At 42.9% G+C, this 13684-nt stretch overlaps 1 protein-coding gene across 1 annotated transcript in view; it reads right to left on the bottom strand.

Annotated features, from left to right (window-relative positions):
- Window positions 1-8388, bottom strand: part of SEL1L (SEL1L adaptor subunit of SYVN1 ubiquitin ligase) — a gene marked incomplete at its 3' end in the record, with an annotated part of 31610 nt that extends 23222 nt beyond the window's left edge. The window contains exons 1-3 of the mRNA XM_082000711.1: window positions 8249-8388; window positions 889-926; window positions 323-545 (exon numbers count right to left, since the gene is read on the bottom strand). Coding sequence (XP_081856837.1) covers window positions 323-545; window positions 889-926; window positions 8249-8321 — 334 coding nt within the window. The 5' untranslated portion in view covers window positions 8322-8388. The remainder of the gene's footprint in view (window positions 1-322; window positions 546-888; window positions 927-8248) is intronic.
- Window positions 8389-13684: the final 5296 nt, after the last annotated feature.

The raw sequence follows: 13684 nt of genomic DNA, 5'->3' as shown, positions 1-13684 counted from the left end.
GTGTACTTGAGTCCTATTGGAAGAAATCAGGGCTTTCTCCATTTTATAATGAAAGCTTTCCAGGAAGATGGGAACAACAAGAGTTATAGGAAACCCTTTCAAATGCACCTAAAAATAACCACTCAGATTTCAATCACAATATATTTGAGAACTTTTTGATGTTACTTTCTAATGGAAAAGGCAGCAATTACCATTCCATTCCAGAAAGATTAAGACACTAATTATTTCATATGTTCAAAATTACTATTCCTGTTCATCCACATGCCAAAGTTACTCAGATGCATCTTTCTTGCCACCTGTTCAAAAGTCTGTGAGCAGTTACCTGGACTCTGTATTTCTACTTCTTCCAAATCCTTATTTAATAGATTTGACATTTCTAGAGAGTTCACTTCTTCCAGCGAATTCTCTTTTTCCTCCTCTTGACTATGAAAGTTCTCTTCATCCTCCGATTGAGAGTCTGATTTCCCTGATTCAAGGAAGATCTGACCTGCTACCACTCGAGTTCCTGAGGAATGGTCCTTTACCTGGTCTTCCGCAGATAAAGACTGAAGGAAAGCAGCCAAATAATTTAGAAGATTAGAAACTGAACAGCAGCAACTGGCAAAAACACGTTACTTTGTAACGATATGATTAATAAACATACTAAGTTTAAACAGTAGCATCAAAAGTAAGTTGAGCTACCTCTATCAGCTCTCCTTGATTCTCTTAGTTCTTTGAAAAAAAAATTCAAAGACATAACACAACATTAATTCTTCTGATGCACAGAAGAAATTAATGAGACAGCAAGAGCTACAGAACAGTTTAAAACAGGAATCAAATCATAGTTCTGAATTTCAAACCTTTGCTCTCACTCCACAAGACAGAATGACTAGAAACTTATTTCCTCACCTTTGACTCCAATGATTCATCTTGATTTCCCTCTTCATCTACAAGAGATGTTACAAGTCAGTAAAAAGCCTCTCCATGAGTAATTTTCTCAAAAATAAAAATAAGTTTAGCTATAATATTGTACCATGGTTCTGAAATATTCTAGTGTACTAAGTTGACAAATGCACTTCAGAAAGACCTTGTTAGTGTTGCCAGGAAGAATCAAACATTTCACAGATGATGTTCCTCCTTAAATTATGCCAACACAACTGTGTGTCCAATAGACGAAAAGAGTGTGGACTTTGTTTTTTAAACCCAAATCAATTCTCTAGATTACTACACAGTTTGAATTGTTCCAGTCCAACTGAAGTACTTAAAAAGGTATGCATGAAGTGAAAAGGGCCTATGGAACCCAAGGTTTTTAGTAATCAAATCAGCTTTAGTATGAACAGTTTCAGTAGCGACCAGGAAGTTACATTAATATCACCCCACTTACAATTAAACATTGTTCTTTATAGAATGCCAATTCATTTTGCCTGAACGGCATATTCAAACCTTTTATATAGAGGTCTCTCTTCGGAACTGTGAGAAATTAGTTCGTCTTTAAGATACTGTTCAAGAGCTACAAGCCTTGTTTAACTGTCATCTTGCCTATCTGAATGGGCTATGATATGATATTTCATTATAAAGATTAGAAGGAGAAGAAATGGTAAAGAAGAAAGGCTATGAGGCATAGACCTAAAGGAACAGAGGTGAAAAGGAGGGTGAAGATAATCAGAAAAACTTATTTATGACAGTTTTACTATTGTTTTGCAGAATGGTGTCTCTTATTTTCTTTATTCCTGTAACTTAAATGGGCTACTCACAGTGCTTTGAACAAGTTAGTTTGAACTATCATCTCGACTGAAAGCCTCCAATATTGTCACAGAAAAAATGCGACTGTTTCCAGTTATCAGTATCTGATACCACCTCATTTAGGTAAGCAAGCCTCCTTCCCAGGTTTGAAAGTAGATGCTACAGGCCTCCCTCTCTCCAGTACACAACTCAAACTGAAATAAAAGCTCAAAATATAAACAGATGACTAAGCAAAGCCACCACTAACTTCTACTACATTTATGAATCCCTCGCTTCTGAGACTCTGGGGTGTGTAATGCCCTATAGCAGTGCTAAGGTGTTGACAGGCTGGAGACCCACACTATGACCAGAAGATGTACTTAAACTGATAGAAGTTAGTGCCCTGTACATGAGATACACCATTTAGTGTGTTATGGTTAGCTATTAAAGACTACTTGCACAAATACTGAATGCCAACTCTCCAAAAGTTTATAGAACTCTGCTGACTTTCTGTAAGCATTTGGCAGCAAACAAAACTTGCATACTTTTCATCCTCATGCAAGTGTCTTACCAAAGGTAGAATCATAGTATCATAGGTAAATAATTTCTGAAGTGACAAACTACAAACATGAGGCTTTACTGGCTTCATGTTTTGAAGACTATTACTGTAACAGAGTAACTGTGGGTATTTGCAAGGAAAGGGCTAATCTTGGAAGCCAGATTCCAGAAAGCAATTTCCACATTGTTACTTGAAGTTTAACTTTTGATTAGAACAAATAAGTAAAAAGATGAGGATCAACTTTAAGCTGTAACAGCATAATAAAAATCAAGAAAAAACGTGAAGACTTTTAAGTGAAGCTGCAAAACTAAGATGACAAGAAGATTGACAGTGCAACTCAGAGAAATAGGTAATAGTCTGTTGAGCATACTGAAGAGGATGTAAAGCTCAAAGTTTGACTGCCAGTAGACACGAGATTAAAAAAGATCTAGAACAGTCAGTGTGGGTAAGCAGCTGTACCCTACAGGTCCAAAAATGAAAGCGTGTAGAGCTCTTCAGAAAAACTAGTGGAGACAGCAGAGAGTACTCCAGATGAAACAGACACTCCAAGCAGCAACCAAGACAGCATAAGAAGAAACACCAATTTGGAAAAAACTCAAATGAGGCATAAGAAAAAACAAGGCTAGCTGCATTCTTCATAGAGACCACACTGCTTATTAGCTTGAGGAATCTAACAGATAAGGCTGATTGTGATGAGTTGTAAGAAATTCTACCACCGAACTTCAACACTTCAATATACAGCAAAAGTATGTATACAGATACTTGCTGGTCTTTTGTATTTTGAAACTATGAGACAAATTTGAATTTACCACGTTTCCCATAAATTACATTCTACTATCCGAAATAATTTTGATTTAAAACCAAACGCCAGCCCTATAACTTCAATCTCCGGAGCTTGTCAAGAGATTCAGACATGCTTCAGGAGTGGGGGGAAAACAAAGACAGGGTTAACCTACCCAGTAGCTTGTGGGCTGCTATTAATATATACAAAGCACTTAGTACCTATTACTGCAGTAACAAACATGATGTTATTTTTAACAGCTATACCACCTAAGGTGTTTGTTTTTGTCTGCTTAAAATCAGCCTATATGCCTGATATAGACCATTCTAGCTTTTCAGTAAAGGTTTTACTAAGTGATTTCAATTTGTGGAAGGTTGACTTTACAACAAAAGATCACACAAGGTCAGATATAAATAGGGTATACTATCTAAGCACGCATATCAAAGAACAATTTTATTGTAACTTCATATGCAAGGCAAAAGGTTTACTAAATTGAAAGGCAAGAGACATCTGAGCAACATACGGTAGAGCTCATTAAATGTTTGCTCTTCTCCCTTGAAAGTAAATAATCCTGCTTCATTTCTATTGCATCGTTTAAATTTTCTCTGAAGGAACCAGCTTTGTTACTAAGAAGTTTACTTGAATAATTGTTTTCAAAATAGAGCTTCTAAAACAGCACTAAAGCAACAACAAGTATTAGTTTAACTGTTCTTAGCTCTGGGACTTCCTTCTGAGTTAGGCAGATGAGGTTGCAGTGATGACTGATAATGTGACTAGAGAAGGGATCGCTTATAGCCTTGTTATTTCACAGAACTGCTGACTAATATGCACCCACTACTCATAGAAGTGTGTTTACTTCTAAGAAACAGTTAAGAAAACTATTCTGAAAGTGTTAATGAAAGATCTATGGAAGGTCACAGTTTGACCTAAGAACAGCTTATTAGTCAAGGCTCAACTACTGAAGAATGTCACAGATGTTATGTTTGTGCACCTGCTTCAGAGATTAAAGCTGATAGTTTAGTTTGTTTTTCCACAGTTAAAAAAGTAACTGATTTTTTTTTTTAAATTTGGGTCTGTTACCAAGGCTGCCTAATTCTACAAACCCCTTCTAAAAACTGGAAATCAATCCTACCATTTGCTAAACAAATTAGGGAGATGCAATGATATATTAAAACGAAAAAGGCGGCAAAAATACTTGTGGCTGAAACAGGCAGCTGACCATGTTGTACAGAATGCTTCACTTACTAACAGTTCTGAGCTGTAGACACTGCTGGGTGCTCTCATGCCCAGCTAGGACTCCAGAGCACACTATACTACTAAACACTTGTTTCAACCATCCACCACTTCATACATAATTAAAATCAGCTTTAGAATGTATTAATTTTGCTTCAATTAGAAAGAACAGTGCTCAATCAGTCTAATTAAATATAGCAGAAGTACTCTGGCAGCCTATGCTAGATAAAAAGATCCTAACATACACTGGATAAAGATCCTATCATTTTGTGAGAATTACCATTTTCAAGAGAGCACTATGGAGAGAAAGATAGAAACAAGAAGAGCATCGTTTGGAACTGTTGGGCTCCCTCAACCTAAGTTCTGCTGTATTAGAAGAACAAATCAACAGACAGCCTGTAAGACTAAAGGACTGCTACTACCAGACAACAAATACTATTAGTTTCAACGTTATAATGGACACACACTTTAGGGAAATAGCCAAAAATTCAGTAAGTGCAAGCAGTTGGCAGCCTCCCAAAGCTCTGATGAATGCCCTAACTGATCCCTGTAGTTAGCTTCCTTCCAGTTCTTGCTAAGCTCTTCAAGCTTCAAGTACTATCACAACAAAGCCACTAGGAAGAGTCTGCGTGCTCTAAAGCAGTGATCTCCAAAGTGGAGTGTGTACATCCCAGGGGTGCACTAGCTAACCCATTGGGGTGCAGGAAGAAAATAATTTTTATACCATTAATAAATACATCTTTTCTTAATACAGTGTCTATTTCACCTTTATCTTATTCTTGCTTCATTTTTGGTTCTGTGCATGTTTTATGATGTACATAGTATGTTAGTACAGTAGTACATACCTGTTATTTTTAATAGGTTAAACATTGAAGGTAAATGCTCAAAAATTTTTTTACCAAGACAGGTGCATGAACAAAAAATGTTTGGCAACAACTGCTGTAGAGCATTCACCAAGTATTTTCTGTGGTATTTTTAGGTACTTCCTTCAATGTGCGTTTTGTGCAAGTGACTAGTTAGACTCTGAAAGAATGCAAACTCTGTTTATCCTATTCTTGGAGGAGAATTGAAATCTTAAGAAAAAAATTACCTCAGATTGCTTCTCATCTATTTTTCAACTGTTAAATTCAACACAGAAACAGACTCCATAGTATAGATGCTATTCCTATTACATGAACCTCTAAAACATGCAGTGAGTTAAGCAAAATCCTTGAGTGTCATCTATTCAGCAACTAGTTTCAAAGTATCCTTGGTAGCAAGTACATTGTTCTCAGCTACAATCTGTGCATTGTATTCATTTTAGTGCAACTACAAGATTAAGATACAGGTCAGGCCTCACCTTGAATACAAATCTTCTTTCCTCCCCCCTTGCAATCGCTGGCAAACTATTTACAAAACTGACATTGCAGCAGTTCCTCTATAGGAATTGAGATTCCTTATCTGATGACAAGGCAACAAGTTTAGGGAATGTTTTTCAGTTCGGTAAGTAAAATCAGAAGGGTCAGGGAAAGCCACTGAGCTCTTGTCTTTTGAGAGAATAGGTACAACAGTTTCCTACAAGTATATGACTGTGCTCATTTGTCCTACCAGTTAATGAGACTGTATGAAAACCTCTGCCTGTAACTGAAGTTAGCCATGGAAGGTGCAGAATAGTCAGAGGAAGAATTGCTTCCTCTCTTCAGGCAGAATGAGAGAATTTCTACATCTTAAGTCTGCAAATGAAGGGAAAAAAACGCAAGAATCAAGTTAAATTGGAAATCAGAAAGGAATAAGAGATAATTTTTTTCAACATTCTTAATGAATGATCAACAGAAGAAACAGAAGGCCACCACTGCTGTGATAAGCAGAAGCCAGCCAGCTTTTTCTGGAACACACACAGTTACCATTTTTTTAGCAGCTTTTGCCAATTCTCCATGGACTCCTTAATAATCCTTCCCCAGCCCCCAGTGTTCAACTTTTTCATAATCTGTATTAATATTACATCTTTAAAAAAATAGCATCCATTTCTTTAGGCCTGAGTTTTCTTGCATTGACCTCAAGTTTTCAATAGATTGATGGAAGCAAAGTTTATGACCATAGAGTTAGGGCTTAAAGCTATAGTTAAATGGCTCACTACTAAAAAAAAATGTTTTCAATGAAAAAACATTCTATAAAAATCCTCAGTAAAAACATTCTGAAGTCAGGAAATTTAATACTTGAACCATTTTTACTGATCCTTCTTAAAATCCCTCCCTTTGATATACTCACGTTCCAGATGACTGTTTCCAGACAAGACATCAGGAATGAACATGCATTCAAAGAAGCATTTAACACAGAGCCTCTAGGCTCGTACCAGACTCTACTACAGAAAGTGGTACTGTTACTGTAGGAAATCAAAACACTGATGAAGTGGTGACCACATTTTCTTTCAGAATGACTCTTGACAATAACTGGAGCAAGAAAGGTCTTCCTGTTGCCCGTTTCTGCTGCCAAAAGCTGGACTCCAAACACCCTCTCCTAATTAATTCTGGATATTAATGAAAGGTTTTACCTCACAGTAGCAATTTAAGTTTGGCAACAGCTCCTAATCCTTCATGTACTGTACCATGTGCTTTCTCGGGCTTACTAATTGTATTAGTTCAATTGAGTCTAAACATACATTTTTTAAAGGCTGAATTAAACTATCAGGACTTCATATTCACAAATGCAACTTTGCGATAGTGGAAAAGCAGTCAAGACAGAAGAGAGTTGCATGCTACCACAGCCATAGATGCACACTTGAACAGCCCTTAATTTTGTCACCTAACTTCTGTGTACATGACAGATGGTTCATCTGACATGAACAGTCTCATCTCACCTTAATTTTTTTCTTTATATATACACTATCAGTGAGAACACACCATTCAAGGTCTGGGTACATCTCTCTGGCTTCACAGAATTTGCATATATCTGTTCTACACCTTGAGAAGTGCCCTACTGGCTTATAACATTACCTACAAAGCTCATATAACTGTGCTTGATACCTAGTCTGAACTCCAGTAACATAACTTTAAATTTTAACTTCCCACTGCATACATGAAAGCAAACCCCAAACCACAGAACTTACCTCTAGAGAAAATGTCAAGTTACTTTTCTGAAATATCATTAACAGTCTAAAAGCACACCCCCAGTAGCACTGCATAAGGCTGCCCATTAAAGGAGTGCTTTCTGGCTTTAGAAACCATATATAAATAAATGCATTGCACATTCCCCCCACCCGCCCATGGTGGAAAGAAGGGTGTGGGAGGCAGAAACCCCAGGAAAGGAAGCAGATGACAACATAGGAGAAAGCACATAAAACCCAAGCTGCAAAACAACAAAAGCAGCAGAAAAAAAGTATTACAGTGCCATAATGCAGGCCCCAGAAATGCTCTGAGGCATATTTGTGTGAGAATACTGTTCTGATAATGCTAACATCGGCATTATCAGCTCCTCAGCAAGAAAACGCTTACTAGTGAGGAAAAACTGTCTCATTTTGGTTTTGAGCAGAGCAAGCATTACAAAGTAGGATCCTACCGATCTGTCTAAAGGCAGGAGCCAAACTAAACAGTGTGTTCACCCCGTCTCAGGTCTACCGAACAGCCCCCGGTGAGGCAAAACCAGCAGGCACAGGGTCAGCCAGGGGCCCGCCGCCCCTCGGCCAGCCCGGCTCCGCCACCCCCGCTGCTCGCGGCCACGCAGCTGACAGGAGCCCAGCTCCCTTCCTCTCCCCTCCGCCGCCTCAACGCCCCGGCGAAGACGGAGCTGCCCCCACGCAGCCCAAAGTCCCAGAGAGGGCACAGGGTCGTCTCCCCCGTTGCCGCCGCCGCCGTCTCCGCGCCCTGGTGCGAGCGCCAGGACCCCCACAGCCACCCCGGTGCCAGCACTCCCCTCCCCCGCAGCTAGGCCGTGGGGGGTGAGGCCGCCGCAGAGTTCAGGCCCGGCGGGGCGCCGAGAGGTAGAACTCCGGTACTAACCGGCCGCGGCCAGTCCTCCGGCCCAGAGCGCCGCGAGGCACAGCACCACACCGAGGCGCGCCCGCCGTCCCATCCCGCCGGGCTCCGGAGGGGCCGCCGCCGCCGCCGCCGCCGAGGGGCCTCGAGTCCGGCTTCCTCGCCCCGCCCACCACCCCACCACTACCAATCCGCTGGCCGCGCTGACGACCAACTACTGACTGCTGGCCACAGCACACGCAACCCCCCGGGGAACAGCTTGCTCTACATGGCCCGCTACGATTGGCTCGAGGGAGGTACGGATCGGCGGTCACGCCCTCGTGTTGGCCAATGGCATCGCAAAAGAAAAGCACATGCCTCAGCGAGCGCTGGCTACGCGAGCACGCCTCTACGAAATAACGGCTTCCATTGGCTTGCGCGCTTGCTCCTACAACACCCACAACGCCTTGTGAAGGTCACGGCGCAAGCAGGTGACCAAGGGGCGGCTAGGGAGCCGCGGCCGGGCGGGGACTACATCACCCACAAGCCTCCGCGCCAAACTGCGCAGGGTGAGGCGCCGCGGCCGAGCCCCGGCTCCCATCTCGGGGCAGCAGCCGGCCGGGGCGCCGCCCTTCCCATTTAAAGCCTACAGGCCGTCTGGAGAGCGGGGTGTTATTGGCGGCTCTGTGCCATGGGGCCCGGCCTGTAGGCCGGTGGCCTTTCGGTGGCTGTTTGTAGCGGTCGGAAGCGCAGGGGCAGGGCAGCGTGAGAGGAAGGGAAGGTGGCTGGCGGGGTCGTCCGTGGGCGGTGAGGGTCGGGTAGCGTCAGCTCCGAAAGTGCGGGGTTAGCATGCCGTATGGGTGTCGTGAGGAGCCGGGCGGAGGTAGCAGAGAGACGGGAAGGGGACAAACGTTCGCCGACTAACTAGCAAACCTCCCTCGTCGGGCTGGGTCTTTCGGCCCGCTGGGCTGGCTACTGGTGTCGTGATGCAGCGGGGCAAGAGTCAAAGCCGTAGCTCCTTGCCTCTCGTATGGGGCACTTGGAAAAGGAAACTAAAGGTTTAGCTTCGTTTGCTAATTTTACTCATTTTTTTTTATGACGTTTTTATTCTTTGTCAATGGGTTTGTATATAAACTTTTTTTTTCCGCAGTAGAGAACTGCAGGGTTTATGGCTTTAAATTTGCTTCTAAAAGCATCAGGGAGCCCTATTTCAGGCAACTGAACACACACTGTCTTCGTTAGGTGTATGGGAAGCAGCAGTAAATTAAGGATCTAAATCAGCACAGCTGAAGCACATGGAACTTGGAAAGGATGCTATTAGCTGAACTTTCTGTTCGGGAAGGTGTTGGCTCTGGGAAGAGATTGAGGACTGTGTGACATGACTGTTTGTTTTTTGTAAGAAACACATCTTTCTGTAGGTCAATTGAAAAGCTACAACAAACACGGAAGAAGAACCAGTGTCCCAGCCTCTAATGGAGTGAGAGATGTAGGTGTTGCTGTGTCACAGGACTATGCTATTACACAATGCTGTGCTGAATCATAGAATAGTTTGTATTGGAAGGGACCTTCAAAGGCCATCTAGTCCAACCCCCCCGCAAGGAGCAGGGACATCTTCAACTTGATCACGTTGCTCAGAGCCCCTGACCTGAATGTCTCCAGGGATGGGGCATCCTACCACCTCTCTGGGCAACCTGTGCCAGTGTTTCACCACTCTCATTGTGAAAAATTTCTTCCTTATATCAAGTCTGAATCTGCCCTCTTTTAGTTTAAAACCATTACCCCTTGTCCTGTCACAACAGGCACTGCTAAAAAGTCTCTCCCCATCTTTCTTACAAGTCCCCTTTCAGTACTGGCAGGCTGCCATAAGGTCTCCCTGTAGCCTTCTCCAGGCTGAATTATAAAGTTGATTTGTCACACTGTCTAAAAAGCATTAAGCCATCTCATCCCTGTAGCACTACAGCTGGAGTCCCTGCAGGGCTGTGGGAGCAGCCACTGATGGCCGTGTTTCTCCCACGGGAGACAAAGGCAGAGTCTGTGGAACACGCAGTCCCACCCAGGGCTGGCTGAGGTATTTTCTGCCTGTTGGGAGCAGCTCTGCAGGCAGGGGAATGCTGGTGCCGCTTCAGCTAGGAGGCTTCCGAGTAGCATGTCAGTGCCTTGGATAGATGGAACAAGTAGTCCTGATTCTAATTAGGAGAATATTTAAGTACCAGCCATGTTTTTCTAGCCGGAGTACAGCCATAACAGCGTCCCATCAGCTTGGGCAAACCCAAGGTGTGCTACAGCGTGGGAGCACTGTTGGTTTGGTACAGGCCTGCTACGCAGGACGGCATCAAAGCCTGCCTGTTCACCCGGAGCAGCGGGCAGGGCCCGGGGCCGGGTGAGAGAAGGGGGAGCCCAGCGACCGCGTTCACACGCGTGGGGTGGTGCCCGGGAGCTGGCATGGTGTGGTGGGTGCTGCAGTACCACAGCTCTGCGGTGGTGCCCGTGTCCCTCTGCGTGTGTGGTGCCAGGGGCGGGCTGCCTGGACCCCTGTGGCGGTCAAGGCTTGAACAAACTGGTCCTTCCCCAGCCCTCCTTCCAGCAGGGGAGGGACTTGGTGATCTCTTAAGGGCACATCTAACCAGCTTTATTCTCCATCTAAATCGATGTATGCAGGGTTAAGTGGAATGGAGGAACAATAGGTAAATATAATGGGGGAAGGAGATTTTTTTTTTCCTGAGCTCATTAATCACCTTCAAAATAAAAAAAAAAATCAGATGCTATTGCAGACTGGGTTATTTCCAATTAGTTAGTATATGCTGTACTCCAAGAGTGTGATAAATTTATTGCTGCCTTTCCATTTGTGTGTGCACCAGCCATAAAATTCCCATTACTTTTCTTAATCAGTTTTGCATTTTCTTCTATGAAGCTTTGAATGGAAGTGCATGTATTTTTTGCTGCGTTCCTCCTCTCTGTTCTATGCCAAAATGTGGTGGTCTTTATGCATCTTGGAAGAATCTCTTGGTTTAGACTGGGAAGCAAGTTATAGTACCGCTCCAAGTGACCGGACAAACAGTAAGGGCTCAAATTTCACCCTTTGTGCTTTGGGTGCACTTAGTTTTAGTTTCTCAAAGTGTTATCTGAATTTTCAAGAGGTTTTTGAATTGGACCTATTTAAATACTGCCTACTACTTGTATGACATGATGTAATATTACTCATTATCTAGGTAGGACAATGAAAGTGTGTGAGTTAAGTTTTGAGTAGTCGCATCATAGTATGCATCGTAACTTTCCGAGTATTTCTCATACTCTCTTGCTTGTCTTCTGTCTCTATAGTTTGATCACATAACAACTTTGTAGCAATGCTGCTTTTTAGTCTGATTGTGGAAACTTTTTTGCTTTTTTTTTTTAATGTAAAACTGCAGAAGTGTGAGATATGTGAAGCTTAGTACATTTTGAAGAGCAATTTCCCAAGAATCGTCCTTGCAGAATATTCTTAGAAAGTTTTTTCAGCTTGCTTTAAAAAAAAATCAAAAGGAGGAAACTTCAGCCACCCCTCAGGTAAGACTTCTGTCCCAAAATCCACTGACTCTGTGACAGATTTTTCTGACAAAAAGGACACTTCTTTCCTTTTTTGTTGTACTCTCCCTCTCCTTTGCTTTTTTTAATTTTTTGTTTTGTTGGAGTACGAAATATAGTTTTGGACAGACTAATTTTTGTAGCTTTTTAATGTTTGGATTTTTAATTTTCTGTGTTTTATTATGTGTCCAGAAACTTCAAAAGTACTTGTTTCTGAGGAAAAAATTACAAGCAGAATAATTTTCCTAAATCTCCAGTGTTCATGGCAGTAGGAGGATTAGGATTCTAGTAAAGTCCATATGCAAAGAGACACAATACAGATGTTAATTGAGCAACCTGAGGGAGCAGAGGTGAAAATCATCAAGCATAGCATCACCTGATCTGTGATAATCAAGTGCCCAATCACAGGCATGAGGGGGAGAAAAGCATAAAGAACATTCTTCCATTTGATGTTAGAAAATAAGTGTTTGGCATGGCTTTTGTGAGAACTTCAGTTGAGAGGAACAAGAAGGATGTAACTCTAAGAGCTGTCAGCTAGTCTAGACCAGTAACAAATTGTAGAGGTTAATTAGCCACTACCATGAACTACCAGCATTTGCATAAACAGAAATGCAAATAGCCCAGTCCTGTTTCTCCTCTCCAGCTGGTAAGAGTTGAAGTTCATTAGTGAAAACACTTTCCTTGTTAGTGTCCCAGGTCCGTCTGTATTCACAGATGTCTCTAAATGCAGCGTCGGCTCTGTCTAATACCATGCCTAGACCCTTGGTCCTTACCCAGTACGCAAGGCCTCCCCTGCTTACCAGGTAGTCTGGCTTGGTGTTCAGTAACAACACAGATGCACGCTCCGTTCTCACATGCATCCCTTGCTCATGCAGCTCTTAAATAAGAGATGACTAGCTGGTGATCTAACTTCTATGTACGGACCCTGTCCCCCTTACCTGGTTATTGACTCAGACCTGGAGTCTTTCCAGGTACAGATCTACTTCCTGGCTACAAAGTATGTGTACATGTGCATGGACACACAATTAAATCCCTAAGGAAATACAAACCAGTCTGGGCTCTCCAGCTGCAGATGCTTAGATCTAAGGGCCATGTGAGCCACAGCCCCATCTCCGGTTGCTGGCAGTGACTCCAGCAGCACGCATCCCACCCCCAATGGCACATCATCTCTTCCCCAGTTGCTGGCACCTGGATCTCTGTTGTATTCTGGTCTATTGTTGGCACCTGGATCTACAGGCCTGGTGACCCATAGTCTGTTCTCCAGCTGCTGGCAATTGGACCTTGTCGCCCTTGCATAGGATACAGTAGTATTACAAAGGCAAAGTTAGTAATAGTGTTACTGAAAAGCCAAGGGAAGAACTCTTTCACACCGATGTAGTACTAAAGAGCAGGCATTCTTTATTCGGCACCAGGTGCATGGGGGATCCTTCCACCTAACATGCACAGCAATTCATGAGGCAGGCATTTTTGTATGTCACAATTCACATAGTCATTATATTTCTTGGAAAAAGTAGTCTTACGTTGATTAGTTCCCAGAAGTCATTTACGTTGTTTCCCTCCCTTTCACACATACGCCACACTGTCCTGGGGGGGGTCCCTCAGGTGGTCTCTGGTGGTTGTGGGCCCCAAAGGAATTTTTCACTTTATCGCTGGTTCAGGTATCAGCAACCTTGCTTGCAGCAGTTAGCACGTCCCCGTCCTAAGCACATATTTACGTATCAACAGCTTCGCAACAAGAGGATTTAATAAGAAGACAGGATACACTGGGTTGATCAGGTGTAGGGCTCAGGCAAGCGTCCCATGCTTGCTCCTCTGCTGTCTATCCTTAGACCTCACGGTCGGGATCAGGAAGAGCCCAGACCTTTACAGTTCGATACGATCACCCTGGTCAAGATTAAAACACAAACGAGGTTATGTATC

This window comes from Phaethon aethereus, assembly GCF_964289735.1.
Source record: "Phaethon aethereus genome assembly, chromosome: 5".
Taxonomy (NCBI): domain Eukaryota; kingdom Metazoa; phylum Chordata; class Aves; order Phaethontiformes; family Phaethontidae; genus Phaethon; species Phaethon aethereus.
This window is presented reverse-complemented; position numbering and strand designations above follow the sequence as displayed.